We start from the raw sequence: 22947 nt of genomic DNA, 5'->3' as shown, positions 1-22947 counted from the left end.
TTCTTTGCTTCTCTCCCTCTCCAGGTGAGACCCGAACTCATACTATTACCCAGAAGTACACTGACAGATACTGTACTCATTACGGTCCACCAATCACAAGCCTTCCCCAAAGAGAGTGGGAGGAACCATGGGAACAATCCCCGACCCCAGCCAGCAAAGAGTCTGGAAAAGGACAAGATACACACACATGCTAGCACCCTAGCTCACATGGACACCTCTATGCACACACACACTAATTTCCCACATGCACCCTCTCCCTCTCTGTGAGGTCAGTAGTGGGTAACCTTGGTTCCAGACGCTATCCCAGCAGGCCGAGGGGCATGCTGAAGGAGCGACTCCATCCTGCTGCGCTTAGTGTGAGGGCTGACACAACACACTACACGCTAATGACCCAGCGCACGCACATGCATGCAAGTCTAATCACACACATATGAACACACACAGAAAGCAGCAGCAGCACCCATCAATATTAGACAAAGCAGCGGGAGCTAATGTCAGAAGGACAGCAGGTAAATACCAGTAAAAACACAACTCTACCAACCAACCTAAAAGAGCCCCACAGTGGAGGTATCATAATACCCATAAAACCTAGCGGTCACACAGGGAAAAAGTCACCTTGTCCTAGAGAGATTTCCACTGTTATCGAAAAATCCCACCCGGGTAAGCCTACACGAAACACAGCCCTTATTAGAAGTGTTTCTAAAATCCCCTATGGGAAGAATGATTGTAACCATTTCCTTGTTTGACTGCTAGGTTTTATGGGTATATTGACTCATACTGTGGTACTCTATCACACCAACCAAATAGCAAACTAACTGTACCACATACTGTATCCTACCCCGTATAGGGTATACATAAGTCCCTGAAATATTATGGCTGAGTGCAGACAACATGGAGAAGACATGATGTCATGTGTGGATGTTGTCTCCATAGGGAGAATGTTGTGTCTGAACAATACAGATTATCAATAGAACACTTTCCTAAGACCCATGGTGTAACGGCTTTCCTCCTCCTCTTCATCCGAAGAGGAGGAGCAGGGATTGAACCAAAATGCAGCGTTGTGTGATGACATATTATTTATTTAAACAAGACACAAAACGAACTATACTTGATTAACTACAAAACAACAAACGACGTAGACGCACCTGAACATAAGAACTTACGTATAACGAAGAACGCATGAAAACAGGAACAGACTACATAAACCGAACAAACGAACAAACAAAACCGAAACAGTCCCATGTGGCGTAACATAACACAGACACAGGAGACAACCACCCACAACAAACAGTGTGAAAACACCTACCTTAATATGACTCTCAATCAGAGGAAATGAAAACCACCTGCCTCTAATTGAGCGCCATATCAGGTCACCCTTTAAACCAACATAGAAACAGAAAACATAGACTGCCCACCCAAACTCACGTCCTGACCAACTAACACATACAAAACTAACAGAAAACAGGTCAGGAACGTGACATAACCCCCCCCTCAAGGTGCGAACTCCGGGCGCACCAGCACAAAGTCTAGGGGAGGGTCTGGGTGGGCATCTGACCACGGTGGTGGCTCAGGCTCTGGGCGAGGTCCCCACCCCACCATAGTCAATCCCAGCTTACGTCTCCCCCTTAGAATGACCACCCTCATCTTACACCCACTTAATTTAAATGTTAACCTTAAGATAAGGGGCAGCACCAGGACAAGGGGCAGCACCGGGATAGAGAGATAGCTCAAGACCGAGAGGTAGGTCAGGATAGAGAGGTAGCTCAGGATAGAGGGGCAACTCCGGACTGAAGGGCAGCTCCGGACAGAGAGACAGCTCTGGACTGAGGGACAGTTCTGGATCAATGGCAGCTCTGGGCTGAGGGGCAGCTCATGACTGGCTGACGGCTCTGGACGCTCATGGCTAGCTGACGGCTCTGGACGCTCATGGCTAGCTGACGGCTCTGGACGCTCATGGCTGGCTGACGGCTCTGGACGCTCATGGCTGGCTGACGGCTCTGGACGCTCATGGCTCGCTGGCGGCTCTGGCAGATCCTGTCTGGTTGGCGGCTCTGGCAGATCCTGTCTGGTTGGCGGCTCTGGCAGATCCTGTCTGGTTGGCGGCTCTGGCAGATCCTGTCTGGTTGGCGGCTCTGGCAGATCCTGTCTGGTTGGCGGCTCTGGCAGATCCTGTCTGGTTGGCGGCTCTGGCAGATCCTGACTGACGAATGGCTCTAGCGGCTCCTGACTGACTAACGGCTCTGACGGCTCGGGACAGACGGGCGGCTCTAATGGCTCGGGACAGACGGATGGCTCAGACGGCGCTGGGGAGACGGATGGCTCAGACGGCGCTGGGGAGACGGATGGCTCAGACGGCGCTGGGGAGACGGATGGCTCAGACGGCGCTGGGGAGACGGATGGCTCAGATGGCGCTGAGGAGACGGATGGCTCAGATGGCGCTGCGGAGACGGATGGCTCAGATGGCGCTGCGGAGACGGATGGCTCTGGCTGATCCTGTCTGGCGGAAGGCTTTGGCTGCTCCTGTCTGGCGGAAGGCTCTAGCGGCTCCTGTCTGGCGGAAGGCTCTAGCGGCTCCTGTCTGGCGGAAGGCTCTGTAGGCTCATGGCAGACGGGCGGCTTTGCAGGCTCATGGCAGACGGGCGGCTTTGAAGGCTCAAGGCAGACGGGCAGTTCATGCGGCGCTTGGCAGACGGACAGTTCAGGCGCCACTGGGCAGACGGCAGACTCTGGCCGGCTGAGACGCACTGTAGGCCTGGTGCGTGGTGCCGGAACTGGAGGCACCGGGCTAAGGACACGCACCTTCATGCTAGTGCGGGGAGCAGGGACAGGGCACACTGGACTCTCAAAGCGTACTATTTGCCTGGTGCGTGCTACCGGCACTGGTGGCACCGGGCTGAGGGCACGCACATCAGGACGAGTACGGGGAGAAGGAACAGTGTGTACAGGGCTCTGGAGACGCACAGGTGGCTTAGTGCGTGGTGCCGGAACTGGAGGCACTGGGCTGGAGACACGCACCATAGGAAGAGTGCGTGGAGGAGGAACAGGGCTCTGAAAACGCACTGGAAGCCTGGTGCGTGGTGTAGGCACTGGTGGTACTGGGCTGGGGCGGGGAGGTAGCGCCGGAAATACCGGACCGTGCAAGCGTACTGGCTCCCTTGAGCATTGAGCCTGCCCAACCTTACCTGGTTGAATGCTCCCCGTCGCCCGACCAGTGCGGGGAGGTGGAATAACCCGCACCGGGCTATGTAGGTGAACCGGGGACACCATGCGTAAGGCTGGGGCCATGTAAGCCGGCCCGAGGAGACGCACTGGAGACCAGACGCGTTGAGCCGGCATCATGGCACCTGGCTCAATGCCCAATCTAGCCCTACCAGTGCGGGGAGGTGGAATAACCCGCACCGGGCTATGCACACGTACAGGAGACACCGTGCGCTCTACTGCGTAACACGGTGTCTGCCCGTACTCCCGCTCTCCACGGTTAGCCTGAGAAGTGGGCGCAGGTCTCCTACCTGCCCTTGGCCCACTACCTCTTAGCCCCCCCCCAAGAAATTTTTGGGGTTTCTTCTCGGGCTTCCTCGCTAGCTGCGTACCTTCATATCTCCGGTTCCCTTGTCCGGTTGCCTCTGCTCTCCTCAGTGCCTCCAGCTGTTCCCATGGGAGGCGATCCCTTCCAGCCAGGATCTCCTCCCATGTGTAGCAACCCTTGCCGTTTAATACGTCCTCCCATGTCCATTCCTGTTTCGTGTTCCACTGCTCGAACTTATGCTGCTTGGTTCTGGATTGGTGGGTGGTTCTGTAACGGCTTTCCTCCTCCTCTTCATCCGAAGAGGAGGAGCAGGGATTGAACCAAAATGCAGCGTTGTGTGATGACATATTATTTATTTAAACAAGACACAAAACGAACTATACTTGATTAACTACAAAACAACAAACGACGTAGACGCACCTGAACATAAGAACTTACGTATAACGAAGAACGCATGAAAACAGGAACAGACTACATAAACCGAACAAACGAACAAACAAAACCGAAACAGTCCCATGTGGCGTAACATAACACAGACACAGGAGACAACCACCCACAACAAACAGTGTGAAAACACCTACCTTAATATGACTCTCAATCAGAGGAAATGAAAACCACCTGACTCTAATTGAGAGCCATATCAGGTCACCCTTTAAACCAACATAGAAACAGAAAACATAGACTGCCCACCCAAACTCACGTCCTGACCAACTAACACATACAAAACTAACAGAGAACAGGTCAGGAACGTGACACATGGTCCGGTATGGCTCAGTTGGTAGAGCACTGCGCTTGCATCACCATGATTGTGGGTTACATTCCAGGGACCACCCATATGTAAAAATGTATGCACCCATGACTGTAAGTTGCTTTGGATAAAAGACACAAAAAACAAACATAATAATGCTGCTCTGCTGTTATGAAAGGTGCCATTTCTCCAGGGATTTGTATGTGTCGTTCTGCTGTTATTAAAGGTGCCATTTCTCCAGGGATTTGTATGTGTCGTTCTGCTGTTATTAAAGGTGCCATTTCTCCAGGGATTTGTATGTGTCGTTCAGCTGTTATTAAAGGTGCCATTTCTCCAGGGATTTGTATGTGTCGTTCTGCTGTTATTAAAGGTGCCATTTCTCCAGGGATTTGTATGTGTCGTTCTGCTGTTATTAAAGGTGCCATTTCTCCAGGGATTTGTATGTGTCGTTCTGCTGTTATTAAAGGTGCCATTTCTCCAGGGATTTGTATGTGTCGTTCTGCTGTTATTAAAGGTGCCATTTCTCCAGGGATTTGTATGTGTCGTTCAGCTGTTATTAAAGGTGCCATTTCTCCAGGGATTTGTATGTGTCGTTCTGCTGTTATTAAAGGTGCCATTTCTCCAGGGATTTGTATGTGTCGTTCTGCTATTATTAAAGGTGCCATTTCTCCAGGGATTTGTATGTGTCGTTCTGCTGTTATTAAAGGTACCATTTCTCTAGGGATTTGTATGTGTCGTATCCATGGTTACAATGTGTGTGTGTGTACGTGTATGTGCACTCACAGCCATCGTAGATGTCAGTAGGGATGTGTACAGCAGTGTGGTTGTGAGAGGTGAGGCGTTTAAACAACATATCTTCCTTAAAGGCTGGCCTGATCCGGTTCTTCCGACCCTCTGTCTCATTCACCTCCAACTAGAGGAGAGGAGAAAGGGAGCAGGTCAGACAGTGTCAGACAGGGATTTAGAACAGAGTTACACCTATGACCACTGTTAGACTGTCTGGATCTGGATGTAACAGGGAGCCTAATAGAGTAGATGTACATGTCCATTTCTATCAGGATACTGTGCTAAACAGCTGTCCATCATTAGACGCCTGTCTAGTGGTTCTATACCCCACTGGTTCAGAGGAAGGAATGGTGTGGAGGAAGCTGGGTTAAACCGGCCTCAGCTTCAAGGCTGAAACTGCCTGTAACAACCTCTGTGGATTAACATGACACATTTCCACATACAGCCTACTATTAAAGGACAGGAGACACAGCTTGATGCATATCTCCAATAGTGTGTTCACCAATTCACATCAATGGGAGAGAGGGAGAGGGACAGAGAGACGAGGGAGAACGAGAGAGGGAGAGAGAACGAAGAGGGAGCGAGCGAAGAGAGAGAGAGAGCGAGAGAGCAAGAGACAGAGAGCAGAGAGAGAGAGCAGAGAGAGAGAGAGAGCGAAGAGGGAGCGAGCGAAGAGAGAGAGAGCAAGAGACAGAGAGCAGAGAGAGAGAGAGAGAGAGAGAGCGAAGAGAGATCGAGAGCGAAGAGAGAGAGAGAGAGAGCGAGCGAAGAAAGAGAAAGAAGAGAAAGAGAGGGGAGATAGAGAGAGAGAGCGAAGAGAGCGAAGAGAGAGCGAAGAGAGAGCGAAGAGAGAGCGAAGAGAGAGAGAGAGCGAAGAGAGAGCGAAGAGAGAGAGCGAAGAGAGAGAGAGAGCAAAGAGAGAGAGAAGAGAGAGAGCGAAGAGAGAGAGCGAAGAGAGAGAGCGAAGAGAGAGAGAGAGAGAGCGATGAGAGAGTGAGTGAGAGAGAGCAGAGAGAGAGTGAGAGAAAGAGAGAGCGAAGAGAAAGAGAGGGGAGATAGAGAGAGAGCGAAGAGAAAGAGAGGGGAGATAGAGAGAGAGCGAAGAGAGAGAGAGATCGAAGAGAGAGAGAGTGAAGAGAGAGAGAGCAAACAGAGAGAGAGAGCAAACAGAGAGAGAGAGCGAAGAGAGAGAGAGTGAAGAGAGAGAGAGCGAAGAGAGAGAGCAAACAGAGAGAGACAGTGAAGAGAGAGAGCGAAGAGAGAGAGAGTGAAGAGAGAGCGAAGAGAGAGAGAGAGCAAACAGAGAGAGAGCAAACAGAGAGAGCGAAGAGAGAGAGCGAAGAGAGAGAGAGCGAAGAGAGAGAGAGCGAAGAGAGAGAGAGCGAAGAGAGAGAGAGCGAAGAGAGAGAGAGAGCGAAGAGAGAGAGAGAGTGAACAGAGAGAGAGTGAAGAGAGAGAGTGAATGGGGGAAGGGGAATAGGAAGAGTCTCATAATAAAGCAACAGTAGCAGCTCATACATCTCAACTGTCAATTAGTAGAAGCACACCAGGGACCTCTTCACCTGAGAGAAAGGAGGAGAAGGGGGATATGAAGACAGAGAGGGAGGTGTGAGGGATGAAGATAGAAATGGCTTGATGAGGTTGGGAAAAGAAGGAGAGCAAAGAGGGTTGACGGGGAAGGGAAAAGAGTGAGAGTGAGAAAGAGAATGAGAAAGAGAGAGAAAGAGAAGGGGGAGCTGTCCTAGACTAAACCACCAGTCTGTATCGGAGTGAGATTGTGGGTTGATTATAGATGCAGCTCTGTGTGAGAATCATGTGTTTGTTCGAGAAGGATGAAAAATACTCACATTGTCCTTTGCATTGTAGTAAACAATGTCACCATCCTGAAACAAATAATACAAATATCTTAGTGAGCATTTTTGTGTGTGTGTGTGTGTGTGTGTACTGTATGTATGTGTGTGTACGTACTGTATGTGTGCAAGTGTGTTTGTTGGACAGCGAGAGAGAGAGTGAGAGAGAGAGCGGGGTACTCGTTAGGTAGAGGCCATCTGTGGACATTTAATGGCCTATAATATGGAATGAATAATAACAGCTCATTATAACAACAACAATAAACCATATTGGTCTTGTTCTATTATACAGGATGCATGGCCGCCAACTCAAGCATGCTAGTGTGTGTGTGTGTGAGTGAGTGCATGTGTGTGTGTGTCTTTGTATGTGTGTGTGTCTGTCTTTGTATGTGTGTGTGTGTGTGTGTGTGTGTGTGTGTGTGTCAGTGTGTGCAGTGTTTACCCTATATTGATTTAGCTAACCACGCTACCCTTGCCACCACTGTTGAAAAAAAATCCTAGGGGAAACACTGGTGTGTTTGTTGAAGCCATATCTTCCCTCCTCTCTAGCCCATAAAGAGAGCAGTGAGAGAACACCATCTACAGTACGGTCATCTGAGGTTGCCGTCTCTCAGCCAATGAGTAGTGAGTGTTCCAGTAGTAAACAGCTGACACACATCGGCCACATTCTTACTACACATTGGGGATGGGAGTGGTGACTGACAGCTACAGTATATCATGTAAATGTAATGTTGGTTATAATTAGAATCAGAGTTTTACCGCATACTCATCCTTCCACTGGTGTTCCATCTGGAAATTCTCAGCAGATGTGGCCAGAGTCTAGAACAGACAAAGATAACACGTAAAAATGTATATTTTACATATATAGGTAACACAACATTTTGAGTCCCCCTGTAGATACAGTGTTACCCATATTTTTGACATATTCAGATGAAAAAGGGCATATTTCAATATGGAATCGTCACTAAAGAGATTCTCCGGTACTTTGGTCTACTTTTTAGCCAGTAGGTCTGAAAGCAGCGCTCACGAGCCAAAAGTGGTCCCAGAAAATGGAGTACTACGTCACATATGTGCAGATATGTGCACCACGTCATTGATCTCTCTCTCGTTCTGCTGTGTGTGCATCTTGCTAGCTGTCACTCAAACGGCTACAACTCAAATTGCTAGAGGGCTGGCCCAAGTGGAGGGACATTGAGGGAAAATGGCGCAGTACAGCTTCCAGAAAAACAGTCCCTTTCAAACTAGGGATTTTATGCCTAATTGAGGTAAAACAGTAATTCTACTCATAGATTAGGCATGTATGAACTACACATTGACACATCCAGCCCAAAATACTTAGTAGTCATACTTAGTATACTTAGCAGTATATGTACAAAACCCATTGTACCATAGCATTAGGCTTATATGATATCTCAGTTCTTTAGACACTGCCATCTCAGGTCTCAGCTTTAAAGGTAACCTGACTCTTGAGTATTCTAAAGAGACATTCATACAGCGATATATGGACATTGACAAAATCCAGTCAGAGGGAGCCTAGTTCTTAAGTTTAGTGAATCAGATAGAGGAATGAGAGTAACAGTCTGATATAGTGCTGAAACTCATAGGTTCAGGATTTAAAGGTCACACACACTTCACCTGGGAGAGAAGGAGCTGCAGCACTCTGCAGAAAGTCAAGAGGGTGTGTGTGTGTGTGTCTCGGCTCATAGCAGAAAGTCAAGAGGGTGTGTGTGTGTGTGTGTGTGTGTCTCGGCTCATAGCAGAAAGTCAAGAGGGTGTGTGTGTGTGTGTGTGTCTCGGGTCATAGCAGAAAGTCAAGAGGGTGTGTGTGTGTGTGTGTGTCTCGGCTCATAGCAGAAAGTCAAGAGGGTGTGTGTGTGTGTGTGTGTGTCTCGGCTCATAGCAGAAAGTCAAGAGGGTGTGTGTGTGTGTGTGTCTCGGCTCATAGCAGAAAGTCAAGAGGGTGTGTGTGTGTGTGTGTGTGTCTCGGCTCATAGCAGAAAGTCAAGAGGGTGTGTGTGTGTGTGTGTGTCTCGGCTCATAGCAGAAAGTCAAGAGGGTGTGTGTGTGTGTGTGTGTGTCTCGGCTCATAGCAGAAAGTCAAGAGGGTGTGTGTGTGTGTGTGTGTCTCGGCTCATAGCAGAAAGTCAAGAGGGTGTGTGTGTGTGTGTGTGTCTCGGCTCATAGCAGAAAGTCAAGAGGGTGTGTGTGTGTGTCTCGGCTCATAGCAGAAAGTCAAGAGGGTGTGTGTGTGTGTGTGTGTGTCTCGGCTCATAGCAGAAAGTCAAGAGGGTGTGTGTGTGTGTCTCGGCTCATAGCAGAAAGTCAAGAGGGTGTGTGTGTGTGTGTGTGTCTCGGCTCATAGCAGAAAGTCAAGAGGGTGTGTGTGTGTGTGTGTGTCTCGGCTCATAGCAGAAAGTCAAGAGGGTGTGTGTGTGTGTGTGTGTCTCGGCTCATAGCAGAAAGTCAAGAGGGTGTGTGTGTGTGTGTGTGTCTCGGCTCATAGCAGAAAGTCAAGAGGGTGTGTGTGTGTGTGTGTGTCTCGGCTCATAGCAGAAAGTCAAGAGGGTGTGTGTGTGTGTGTGTGTCTCGGCTCATAGCAGAAAGTCAAGAGGGTGTGTGTGTGTGTGTGTCTCGGCTCATAGCAGAAAGTCAAGAGGGTGTGTGTGTGTGTGTGTGTGTCTCGGCTCATAGCAGAAAGTCAAGAGGGTGTGTGTGTGTGTGTCTCGGCTCATAACAGAAAGTCAAGAGGGTGTGTGTGTGTGTGTGTGTGTGTCTCGGCTCATAGCAGAAAGTCAAGAGGGAGGGATTACTATCTGAAGAGCTGTCAATCAAAGTAAAATACCAGAGAGGATATAACGACAGTGACCTCCCCACTCGCTCTGACACACTCACACAAGTGGGTAATGTAATCTCTGCCTACAGCTACTGTATGACGGTGGCCATGCCAAGACACATATCACCTTTATTTAAACTCCACAACATGATACAGAGAGAGAGAGAGAGAGAGAGAGAGAGAGAGAGAGAGAGAGAGAGAGAGAGAGAGAGAGAGAGAGAGAGAGAGAGAGAGAGAGAGAGAGAGAGAGAGAGAGAGAGAGAGAGAGAGAGAGAGAGAGAGAGAGAGAGAGAGAGATAGAGATAGAGATAGAGATAGAGATAGAGATAGAGATAGAGATAGAGATAGAGATAGAGATAGAGATAGAGATAGAGAGAGAGATAGAGAGAGAGAGAGAGAGAGAGAGAGAGAGAGATAGAGATAGAGATAGAGATAGAGATAGAGATAGAGATAGAGGGAGAGGGAGAGGGAGAGGGAGAGGGAGAGGGAGAGGTAACGTACAGTAGATATAGAAATGTAGAGTGCATGTGGTGTAAGAGTTGAGGAGTTGATAACTCCAACCCTCCAGACAGTCCAGACTAACTGCAATAGGCTGATGGTGGGTAAAGTGATCATTGCTGAGAGGGTGTCCCAGTATGAGGTGTGGTGTTCCAGTCTGTGGGCCTAAACTACACCCACCTGCCACGCATAAGGTCTCCTGTCAGCCCCAAGTCAACGACCAGCACCCTAGTTAGTATATAATAGATACAGTATGTTAGCATCTGCCAAATTACACAACTGCTAGGTGCGTGTGTAACTGTAAGTTGCTATGGACACGATGCGTCTGTGGAATGACATGGTGTTAGGGTTGTGTGTGTGTGTGTCTGCGTCTGCTTTTACTCTGACATAGGTGTAAGATTAAAATGTACCTGTGTGTGTCCAGGAAAAGGGAAACACTGTCACGCTCCGAATTAGAAAAGTAAGACTATAACAATTAGTTGCAGCAGTAAAAACACCCCCTCTCCTTCCAACCCACCCTGCTCTCATGAAGGCCTAGGCTGAGTTCTACACATGGTTCTGTTTCCACCTCCTCTGTACAAGCTGTGAGGAGCTATAAAAACACAGAACTCCCAACACCGGCACAAATACACACATACATATGTGTGAATACACAGTGTACAACTATGTCTCCCTCCATTCAGACCTCCCATCCAACTCCTCCCTTCATACTAGATCACCAGGACTGTGTCTATGTGATGTGTAAGGACAAGATCAATGACATCAGGTCAAATTAATGTTTTATACATCACAAGATCTTGGTAATACAAAATACAGACAAATACAGAGCCAGTAATATGGCTGAATGAGCTATGATCAACAATAAAGCTAGAGTCAGAGCACACACACAGTCACACATCTCCTGAGAGTGCAGATCGAGAGAAGCGTTAAAAATTCATGACAGGGTTTCGACGAGGCTCCTCTCCCCTAGAGGGAAGGAGGGGGGAGACGGGGAGATCTAATTACACCTCCTTTCTCTCTCCCCCGCTCTCCCTCCCTCCCCGTCTGTCTGTCTGTCTGTCTGTCTGTCTGTCTGTCTCTCTCTCCCCCGCTCTCCCTCCCCGTCTGTCTCTGTCTGTCTGTCTGTCTGTCTGTCTGTCTCTCTCTCTCTCCCCTGCTCTCCCTCCCTCCCCGTCTGTCTCAGTATGTCTGTCTGTCTCTCTCTCCCCCGCTCTCCCTCCCTCCCCGTCTGTCTCTGTCTGTCTGTCTGTCTCTCTCTCCCCCGCTCTCCCTCCCTCCCCGTCTGTCTCAGTCTGTCTGTCTGTCTGTCTGTCTGTCTGTCTGTCTGTCTGTCTGTCTGTCTGTCTGTCTGTCTCTCTCTCCCCCGCTCTCCCTCCCTCCCCGTCTGTCTGTCTATCTATCTGTCTGTCTGTCTCTCTCTCCCCCGCTCTCCCTCCCTCCCCGTCTGTCTGTCTGTCTGTCTCTCCCCCGCTCTCCCTCCCTCCCCGTCTGTCTCTGTCTGTCTGTCTGTCTGTCTGTCTGTCTGTCTGTCTGTCTGTCTGTCTGTCTGTCTGTCTGTCTCTCCCCCGCTCTCCCTCCCTCCCCGTCTCCCTCCCTCCCTCCCTGTCTGTCTCTGTCTGTCTGTCTGTCTCTCCCCCGCTCTCCCTCCCTCCCCGTCTCCCTCCCTCCCTCCCCGTCTGTCTGTCTGTCTGTCTGTCTCTCTCTCCCCCGCTCTCCCTCCCTCCCCGTCTGTCTGTCTGTCTGTCTCTCCCCCGCTCTCCCTCCCTCCCCGTCTGTCTCTGTCTGTCTGTCTGTCTGTCTCTCCCCCGCTCTCCCTCCCTCCCCGTCTCCCTCCCTCCCTCCCTGTCTGTCTCTGTCTGTCTGTCTGTCTCTCCCCCGCTCTCCCTCCCTCCCCGTCTCCCTCCCTCCCTCCCCGTCTGTCTCTCTGTCTGTCTGTCTGTCTCTCTGTCTGTCTGTCTGTCTCTCTCTCTCTCTCTCTCTCTCTCTCTGTCTGTCTGTCTGTCTCTCTGTCTGTCTGTCTGTCTGTCTCTCTCTCTAACAGACAGGAGCTCAGAGGGTTATCAGCCCATCCTGAGAGGAGAACAACAACACAGATTAAACACGCTAAACGTCACATACAGCGCATCACGCTACAGAGCTTTGATTAGATTACTGAGCTAACTACTGTCTGCGTCTCCATAACAACACTGGATATCCACCTCTCGATAAGGAGCACCAGTGTCAACAGGTAAAACGTTGATTTGATCAAAATGTGCAGAGGTAAATGTGTCTATGGGAGTATCTTTAATGAACCACATGTAATAACCTTGCCTGAGACATGAATACTAGGCTTTTGCTCGATTGGCTAACATAGTCTTGTGGCAGGCAACTCGGGTTCAAACCCAATCGAATTATTGGAAGTATGAAACATGTTCCTGTTGTTGTATTGTGTTTTAAGGATTGTAGATGGGATGATGATGCAGAGGAGTGTAGAGGATAGAATATCCCTACATCTCCATCAGAGGTAGCTGATGATGACCCCACTATAACAGTCCAACAGGGCATGACCTCGCCAGGGGTAGAGGTTGGAGGTCAGGGGTTAGGAGAGATGACAGTCAGGTCTCAGTGAAAGATAACAGAATTTTAGTATTATAAAATAGTTACCACATGCTGACATACACTAGATGTGAAAACCATATGAGAAGTCTATTGACCTACTTTTAAGGGCAGGGGGTTTAAACCTATCCCAAACCATAAGCCTTACCTTAACCATTCAGAATGAATGTCCAAACTTAACCCTTACCTTAACCATTCAGAATGAATGCCCAAACTTAACCCTTACCTTAACCATTCAGAATGAATGCCCAAACTTAACCCTTACCTTAACCATTCAGAATGAATGTCCAAACTTAACCCTTACCTTAACCATTCAGAATGAATGCCCAAACTTAACCCTTACCTTAACCATTCAGAATGAATGTCCAAACTTAACCCTTACCTTAACCATTCAGAATGAATGCCCAAACTTAACCCTTACCTTAACCATTCAGAATGAATGCCCAAACTTAACCCTTAACTTCGAAATGTGATGTTTGGAGAAATGGAACAATATAGAGCAGCAGGAGCATCAAAAACACGTAGACATTAGATGTTTGGAGCAACTTTGAAATATGACCTTTGGAGAACATGGATGAATGTCTAATTCTGCAGTGATAATGTGAGAGCTTGTTGACAGTACAGCACTGGCTACCTGGACAACATCTCCAACCAGCAATCCCACAGAGGGATATTTCTCCACTGCCTACGAGTCATAGTTGTCACTCTGCTGGTCCAAGCCAGATATTTATAGACAGAGAATGCTGCGATATAGAGAGGAAGTGAAAAGAGAAAGATATATATAGAGAAGAAAAAAGATCTTGTTTGTTAAGCATCAAGGGTCCGCTATTCCCTTCCCTCAGAACCAGGAGTAATAGCAGACAAATAACATGAAGTGAGGGGTGTGGGGCTGTGTCACCCTGCCTGACCACATACATAGACAAACCACTAGACAGATATACCCCTCAATCAGGATCCAAATGGCATTAACATCTACAGCATTTGTAGAATTCTTCAAGAAACAAAAAACACTTACAGTCATTGAGCATTATACAGTAGCTTGCAGAATCATTTGGTTGCACATCTAATATCCGAACCCAGAGATTACCATGCATGAACAGATATCAGTGAATACTGATGTATGACTCCCTCTCTCTCTTTATATATACAGTTGAAGTCGGAAGTTTACATACACCTTAGCAAAATACATTTAAAGTCAGTTTTTCACAATTCCTGACATTTAATCATAGTAAAAATGCCCTGTCTTAGGCCAGTTAGGATCACCACTTTATTTTAAGAATGTGAAATGTCAGAATAATAGTAGAGAGAATGTAATAGTGCCTGTGTGTAGCTGGTGTAGAGGAGTCAGGCGCAGGACAGCAGATGAGTAATAAACGGAATTTACTCAAATATTCACAGATACAACACATTAAATCGAGCCCACAATAACGGACCGTATTACAAACAAACAATCACTCACAAACAACAATGGGGGAACAGAGAGTTAAATAATGAACAAGTCATTGGGGGATTGAAACCAGGTGCGTAAGACAAGGACAAAACAAATGGAAAATGAAAAGTGGATCGGTGATGGCTAGAAGGCCGGTGACGTCGACTGCCGAACGCCACCCGAACAAGGAGAGAGACCAACCTCGGCGGAAGTCGTCAGAGAATGACTTATTTCAGCTTTTATTTTTTTCATCACATTCCCAGTGGGTCTGAAGTTTACATACACTCAATTAGTATTTGGTAGCATTGCGTTTAAATTGTTTAACTTGGGTCAAAGGTTCCAGGTAGCCTTCCACAAGCTTCCCACAATAAGTTGGGTGAATTTTGGCCCATTCCGCCTGACAGAGCTGGTGTAACTGAGTCAGGTTTGTAGGCCTCCTTGCTCGCACACACTTTTTCAGATTGGTTTAACACTTTTTTGGTTAATACATAATTCCATATGTGTTATTTGTTTTGTTTGGATGTCTTCACTATTACTCTACCATGTAGAAATAGTACAAATAAAGAAAAACCCTTTATTTAGGTGTGTTCAAACTTTTGACTGGTACTGTATACATAGGCCACATCATCAGATAGATTGAACTGAGAGAACAGTGTAATTATATGTGTCAAAAGAAGGAAGAAAAGGAGGAACAATACAATGTGATGACATGAGGTGTGACAACAAACCACCCACACTGAGATTACTAAAGAAAACAAATGGCTTCAATCAGATCACATAGAGAGAGAGGGAGGAATTATTTCAAAGACGAGGGAGACACAAAGAATAGAAAATACACAATAAGATACTAAGAAAGGAAAGGAGAGAGACAGAGAAAGCGAGAGAGAGAGTAAAAGAGATGTCCAGTGGTGTCTCTGTTGGCTGTGCAAGGAAGGTAGGTCAGGTAGAGAATGCAAATTACCCAATTCAGCTCTGACACACACACACACACACACACACACACACACAACACACACACACACACACACGAGGTGGGAAGAGGTATTTACAACATTAATATTGCCCTGGGGATTTCTGTGCTCTTCCACATGGCCTTTCACAAAGGCCAAACCAGTAACCCTATAGCTACACACACAGAGTCCCAGCCCAGCGTTTACAAACACTCACTGATTACAGATATATGCTAATCTTTATGAGTATGATCATGAAAATCATACTACTGTCAATATCCATAATATGAAATCAATTATTCTCAAACTGCCTCTCTCATCTCCACCCAAACAACATGCTCTAAATAGTTAATGGCCCTGTCTCAAACTGCTTTGGCGAATCCGTTAAACATTAGTGGTACGGTACCTTTCTCAAGGCTCAAGAGTCCAATGGCTGTGGGAGTGTTAGCAGTTGATGTTACTCTTCAATAACACAGACCCCAAAACAAATCAGGGGGAGAAAAATAGTTTATTCAAAGAGGAAAAATCCTAGATGTTATGCTGAGAGGCAGATGTTCGTTCTCCCCTATCCTCAGTGACACTCTCCTCAGTGATTCTCTCTAGATGTTATGCTGAGAGGCAGATGTTCGTTCTCCCCTATCCTCAGTGACACTCTCCTCAGTGATTCTCTCCACAGAACAAAGGACAGGATGTAGTTGTAACGTCTGCTTCCAACCCACACCCTCAAACACGTAGATTCCCTGAACGCAGCTCACTTTCCAGCCCACTTTCCAGCTCACACTCTCAAACACATAGATCCCCTGAACGCAGCTCACTTTCCAGTCCACTTTCCAGCTCACACTCTCAAACACCTAGATCCCCTGAACGCAGCTCACTTTCCAGTTCACTTTCCAGCCCACACTCTCAAACACCTAGATCCCCTGAACGCAGCTCACTTTCCAGCCCACTTTCCAGCTCACACTCTCAAACACCTAGATCCCCTGAACGCAGCTCACTTTCCAGTCCACTTTCCAGCTCACACTCTCAAACACCTAGATCCCCTGAACGCAGCTCACTTTCCAGCCCACTTTCCAGCTCACACTCTCAAACACATAGATCCCCTGAACGCAGCTCACTTTCCAGCCCACTTTCCAGCTCACACTCTCAAACACCTAGATCCCCTGAACGCAGCTCACTTTCCAGCCCACTTTCCAGCTCACACTCTCAAACACCTAGATCCCCTGAACGCAGCTCACTTTCCAGCCCACTTTCCAGCTCACACTCTCAAACATATAGATCCCCTGAACGCAGCTCACTTTCCAGCCCACTTTCCAGCTCACACTCTCAAACACCTAGATCCCCTGAACGCAGCTCACTTTCCAGTTCACTTTCCAGCTCACACTCTCAAACACCTAGATCCCCTGAACGCAGCTCACTTTCCAGCCCACTTTCCAGCTCACACTCTCAAACACCTAGATCCCCTGAACGCAGCTCACTTTCCAGCCCACTTTCCAGCTCACACTCTCAAACACATAGATCCCCTGAACGCAGCTCACTTTCCAGTTCACTTTCCAGCTCACACTCTCAAACACATAGATCCCCTGAACGCAGCTCACTTTCCAGCCCACTTTCCAGCTCACACTCTCAAACACCTAGATCCCCTGAACGCAGCTCACTCTCCAGTCCACTTTCCAGCTCACACTCTCAAACACCTAGATCCCCTGAACGCAGCTCACTTTCCAGCCCACTTTCCAGCTCACACTCTCAAACACCTAGATCCCCTGAACGCAGCTCACTTTCCAGTCCACTTTCCAGCTCACACTCTCAAACACATAGATCCCCTGAACGCAGCTCACTTTCCAGTTCACTTTCCAGCCCACACTCTCAAACACCTAGATCCCCTGAACGCAGCTCACTTTCCAGCCCACTTTCCAACTCACACTCTCAAACACCTAGATCCCCTGAACGCAGCTCACTCTCCAGATCCCAATCACCTGAATTCTAATCACCTGTTCACACACCTGTATGTCATTATCACACACTATTTAGTTCAGTTCCCCCATCCCATCACTGTGAGGTATTGTTTGTTTTGTGACACGGCTTTCAGAGCTCTATTTTTCCTGTGATAGTTTTTTCCTGCCTCACTAACGACGCCTTTTGCCTATTACGCCTTTTGCCTATTCCCTGCCTGGTCAAGAGAGTACTTTAGCCTATCGGATTTCCTGTTATCTACCTATTGCCTGATCTCCCAGACTACTTTACTAGCCTTTTCCCTGCATGTACTGTTGCCCTTTTGGACCCCCTGTGTATGACCTTCTGCCTGCCCCTGGACCCAGCTACCTGCCTCCTCCTGTGGTCCTTTGCAATAAACACCTGCTGCGCCCTGCACATGAAACCAGCTCTGTCTCCCCTCATGTCCATTACAGTAGTTGTATAACCCAACCCTAGCCTGTGGTTGACCAATTATAATTCCTTGCAGTAAAACTGGGCCAATGGCCAAATAACAAGTATCCTATTTCAGGCTCACTGTATAGACAAATTCCTCCCATGTCTCTGACCCATTGCTCATTAATTCCCTATTACAGAACAAACACTTTTCATTGATCTTTAGTTCTCTTGACCTTTAGTCCTCTCTTGACCTTTAGTCCTCTCTTGACCTTTAGTCCTCTCTTGACCTTTCGTCCTCTGCGTTGTGTAATTATCTTAAAATATTCTTACAGGAGGTATCTGAAACCAGAAGATTCCAGTTTATGTTTGATTGCCTCATCGACCATCCATAGCGATTGAAAGTCTAGTAGCTATGTTCACCTGGATGAATGGTTAGATGAGGCTACTCTTGCTTGAAAGCCCTTGGCAGCTGTTGATGTAAATAGAGCTGAGTATAGAGAGAAAGGGCTTCAGGGAAACACAATGGTACATGCTCAACCCCTTCCTGTACTCCCTGTTCACCCATAACTGCGTGGCCATGCACACCTCCAAATAAATCATCAAGTTTGTAGACGACACAACAGTAGTAGGCCTTGCTAGCACAAACTGCAATATGTTCCGGGATTCTTCCAATGGCATTGAGGAGTAAACCACATCAGTCACTGGCTTTAACGATAAGTGCATCGTGGACGTCGTCCCCACAGTGACTGTACGTACATACCCCAACCAGAAGCCATGGATTACAGGCAACATCCGCGTCAAGCTAAAAAGCAGAGCTGCCACTTTCAAGGAGCAGGACTCTAACCCGGGAGCTTATAGGAAATCCCGCTATGCCGTCCGACGAACCATCAAACAGGCAAAGAGTCAATACAGGACTAAGATCGAATCGTACTACACTGGCTCCGACGCTCGTTGGATGTGGCAGGGCTTGCAAACTATTACAGACTACAAAGAGAAACACAACCGAGAGCTGCTCAGTGACACGAACCTACCAGACGAGCTACATAACTTCTATGCTCGCTTCGAGGCAAATAACACTGAAACATGCATGAGAGCATCAGATGGTCCGGATTACTGTGTGATCACGCTCTCCGCAGCTGATGTGAGTAAGACCTTTAAACAGGTCAACATTCACAAGGCCGCTGGGCCAGACGGATTACCAGGAAGTGTACTCCGAGCATGCGCTGACCAACTGGCAAGTTTCAAGCTCTCCCTGTCTGAGTCTGTAATACCAACATGTTTCAAGCAGACCACCATAGTCCTTGTGCCCAAGAACACTAAGGTAACCTGCCTAAATGACTACCAACCCGTAGCCCTCACGTCTGTAGCCATGAAATGTTTTGAAAGGCTGGTCATGGCTCACATCAACACCATTATCCCAGAAACCCTAGACCCACTCCAATTTGCATACCGCACCAACAGATCCACAGATGATGCAATCTCTATTGCACTCCACACTGCCCTTTCCCACCTGGACAAAAGGAACACCTTTGTGAGAATGCTATTCATTGACTACAGCTCAGCGTTCAACACCATAGTGCCCTCAAAGCTCATCACTAAGCTAAGGACCCTTTGACTAAACACCTCCCTCTGCAACTGGATCATAGTCCTCCTGATGGGCCGCCCCCAGGTGGTAAAGGTGGGTGACAACACATCTGCCACGCTGATCCTCAACACGGGGGCCCCTCAGGGATGCGTGCTCAGCCCCCTCCTGTACTCCCTGTTCACCCATGACTGCTCGGCCAGGCACAACTCCAACACCATCATTAAGTTTGCTGATGACAACAGTGGTAGGCCTGATCACTGACAACGATGAGACAGCCTATAGGGAGGTCAGAGACCTGACCGTGTGGTGCAAGGACAACAACCTCTCCCTCAACGTGATCAAGACAAAGGAGATGATTGTGGACTACAGGAAAAGGAGGACCGAGCACGGCCCCATTCTCATAGACGGGGCTGTAGTGGAGCAGGTTGAGAGCTTCAAGTTCCTTGGCGTCCACATCACCAACAAACTAACATGGTCCAAGCACACCAAGACAGTCGTGAAGAGGGCACGACAAAAACTATTCCCCCTCAGGAGACTGAAAAGATTTGGCATGGGTCCTCAGATCCTCAAATGGTTCTACAGCTGCACCATTGAGAAGTACACCACATCAGAGTTGCATCACTGCCTGGTATGGCAACTGCTCAGCCTCCGACCGCAATGCACTACAGAGGGTAGTGCGTACGGCCCAGTACATCACTGGGGCCAAGCTTCCTGCCATCCAGGACCTCTATACCAGGCGGTGTCAGAGGAAGGCACTAAAAATTGTCAAAGACTCCAGCCACCCTAGTCATAGACTGTTCTCCCTGCTACCGCAGGGAAAGTGGTACCGGAGCGCCAAGTCTAGGCCCAAGAGGCTTCTAAACAGCTTCTACCCCCAAGCCATAAGACTCCTGAACAGCTGATTACATGGCTACCCAGACTATTTGCACCCCCCCCCCCACGCTGCTGCTACTCTCTGTTATTATCTATTCACTTTAATAACCCTACCTGCATGTAAATAATTACCTGAATTACCTCGACACCGGTGCCCGCGCACATTGACGCATTGACTCTGTACCGGTACCCCTGTATATAGCCCCCTATTATTATTTACTGCTGCTCCTTAATTATTTGTTATTCTTATCTCTTACTTTTTTTGTATTTTCTTAAAACTGCATGGTTGGTTAAGGGCTTGTAAGTAAGCATTTCACTGTAAGGTTAGTTTTCACCTGTTGTTTTCAGCGCATGTGACAAATAAAATGTGATTTTATTTAATAAAGAAGGTACGGCAATTGCACCGCCTGCAACTGCAGGGCTCTCGAGATGTTGGTGCGGTCTGCCCAATGCATCACCGGGGGCACAATCCCTGCCTTCCAGGACACCTACAGCACCTGATGTCACAGAAAAAAAAGATTATCAAGGACATCAACCCACCAGAGCCACGGCCTGTTCACCCTGCTATCATCCAGAAGGTGAGGTCAGTACAGGTACATCAAAGCTGGGATCGAGATACTGAAAAACAGCTTCTATCTCAAGGCCATCAGACTATTAAATAGCCATCACCAGCTGGCCTCCACCCAGTAGCCTGTCCTGAACTTAGTCACTGGTACTAGCCGGTTACTACCCGGTTACACAACCTTAGAGGCTGCTGCCCTATGTACATAGACAAGGAATCACTGGTCACTTTAATAATGTTTACATACTGTTTTACCCACTTCATATGTATATAGTGTATTCTAGTCAAGGCCTATCCTATTCAACTATTGCTGTACATGTACTATTCTATCCTACGTATTCTTCAGATATACTACATGTTCTATCCATATGCTGTCCATAATGTCTATACATCTCATCACATCCCATTTTGGGATGCGACCAATAAAATCTGATTTGATTTGATTTAATTTCGAGACAGAAAACTCTGATCATATTACATCCTCTGCTTATTACTAGAGCACATACACATACGCACGCACACACACACACACACACACACACACACACCATGAACACACGCACACACACACACAATAGAGGTCGACTGATTAATCGGAATGGCCGATTTCAAGTTTTCATAAGAATCGGAAATCGGTATTTTTGGACACCGTTTTTATTTTTTTTTACACCTTTATTTAACTAGGCAAGTAAGTTAAGAACACATTCTTATTTTCAATGAAGGCCTAGGAACGGTGGGTTAACTGGCTTGTTCAGGGGCAGAATGACAGATTTTTACCTTGTCAGCTCGGGGATTCGTTTTTGCAACCTTCCGGTTACTAGTCCAACGCTCTAACCACCTGCCTTGCATTGCACTCCACGAGGAGCCTGCGTGGCAGGCTGACTACCTGTTACGCGAGGGCAGCAAGAAGCCAAGGTAAGTTGCTAGCTAGCATTAAACATCTTATAAAAAACAATCAATCTTAACATAATCACTAGTTAACTACACATGGTTGATATTACTAGTTTATCTAGCGTGTCCTGCGTTGCATATAATCGATACGGTGCCTGTTAATTTCTCATCGAATCACAGCCTACTTCGCCAAACGGGTGATGATTTAGCACTGTCGTTGCACCAAACCTAACCATAAACATCAATGCCTTTCTTTAAAATCAATACACAAGTATATATTTTTAAACCTGCATATTTAGTTAATTTTGCTTGCTAACATGAATTTCTTATAATTAGGGAAATTGTGTCACTTCTCTTGCGTTTCGTACAAGCAGTCAGGGTATATGCAGCAGTTTGGGCCGCCTGGCTCGTTGCGAACTGTGTGAAGTCCATTTATTCCTAACGAAGACCGTAATTAATTTGCCAGAATTGTACATAATTATGACATAACATTAAAGGTTGTACAATGTAACAGCAATATTTAGACTTAGGGATGCCACCCGTTAGATAAAATACGGAACGGTTCCGTATTTCACTGAAAGAATAAACGTTTTGTTTTCGAAATGATAGTTTCCGGATTCGACCATATCAATGACCAAAGGCTCGTATTTCTGTGTGTTATTATGTTATAATTAAGTCTATGATTTGATATTTGATAGAGCAGTCTGACTGAGCGATGGTAGTATGCTTCAAGCATTGAGCTGTTTATGACTTCAAGCCTATCAACTCCCAAGATTAGGCTGGTGTAACCGATGTGAAATGGCTAGCTAGTTAGCGGGGTGCGCGCTAATAGCGTTTCAATCGGTCCGTGGGCCGTGGCTTTTGTAGAGCGATGGGTAACGATGCTTCGAGGGTGGCTGTTGTCGATGTGTTCATGGTTCGAGCCCAGGTCGGGGCGAGGAGAGGGACAGAAGCTATACTGTTACACTGGCAATACTAAAGTGCCTATAAGAACATCCAATAGTCAAAGGTATATGAAATACAAATGGTATAGAGAGAAATAGTCCTATAATTGAAGACTCATGTTAAAAGGAACCACCAGCTTTCATATGTTCTCATGTTCTGAGCAAGGAACTTAAATGTTAGCTTTTTTACATGGCAAATATTGCACTTTTACTTTCTTCTCCAACACTTTGTTTTTGCATTATTTAAATCAAATTGAACATGTTTCATTGTTTATTTGAGGCTAAATTGATTTTATTGATGTATTATATTAAGGTAAAAGAAAAGTGTTCATTCAGTATTGTTGTAATTGGCATTATTACAATTAATCGTTATCGGCTTTTTTTGGGCCTCCAATAATCGGTATCGGTATCGGCGTTGAAAAATCATAATCGGTCGACCTCTAGTACGCAATGTACTATACACCTCAGAGAGGTCCAGCTATAAACACCGACAGAGAGAGGAACATAAGC

General features: G+C 47.2%; 1 protein-coding gene across 1 annotated transcript in view; it reads right to left on the bottom strand.

The window, feature by feature from the left end:
• Positions 1 to 22947, bottom strand: part of LOC120065854 (voltage-dependent calcium channel subunit alpha-2/delta-1-like) — a 117419-nt gene that overhangs the window by 66063 nt on the left and 28409 nt on the right. The window contains exons 5-7 of the mRNA XM_039016902.1: positions 7670 to 7729; positions 6908 to 6943; positions 5058 to 5187 (exon numbers count right to left, since the gene is read on the bottom strand). Coding sequence (XP_038872830.1) covers positions 5058 to 5187; positions 6908 to 6943; positions 7670 to 7729 — 226 coding nt within the window. The remainder of the gene's footprint in view (positions 1 to 5057; positions 5188 to 6907; positions 6944 to 7669; positions 7730 to 22947) is intronic.

This window comes from Salvelinus namaycush, chromosome 21 (assembly GCF_016432855.1).
Source record: "Salvelinus namaycush isolate Seneca chromosome 21, SaNama_1.0, whole genome shotgun sequence".
In the NCBI taxonomy this organism is placed as follows: Eukaryota; Metazoa; Chordata; class Actinopteri; order Salmoniformes; family Salmonidae; genus Salvelinus; species Salvelinus namaycush.
This window is presented reverse-complemented; position numbering and strand designations above follow the sequence as displayed.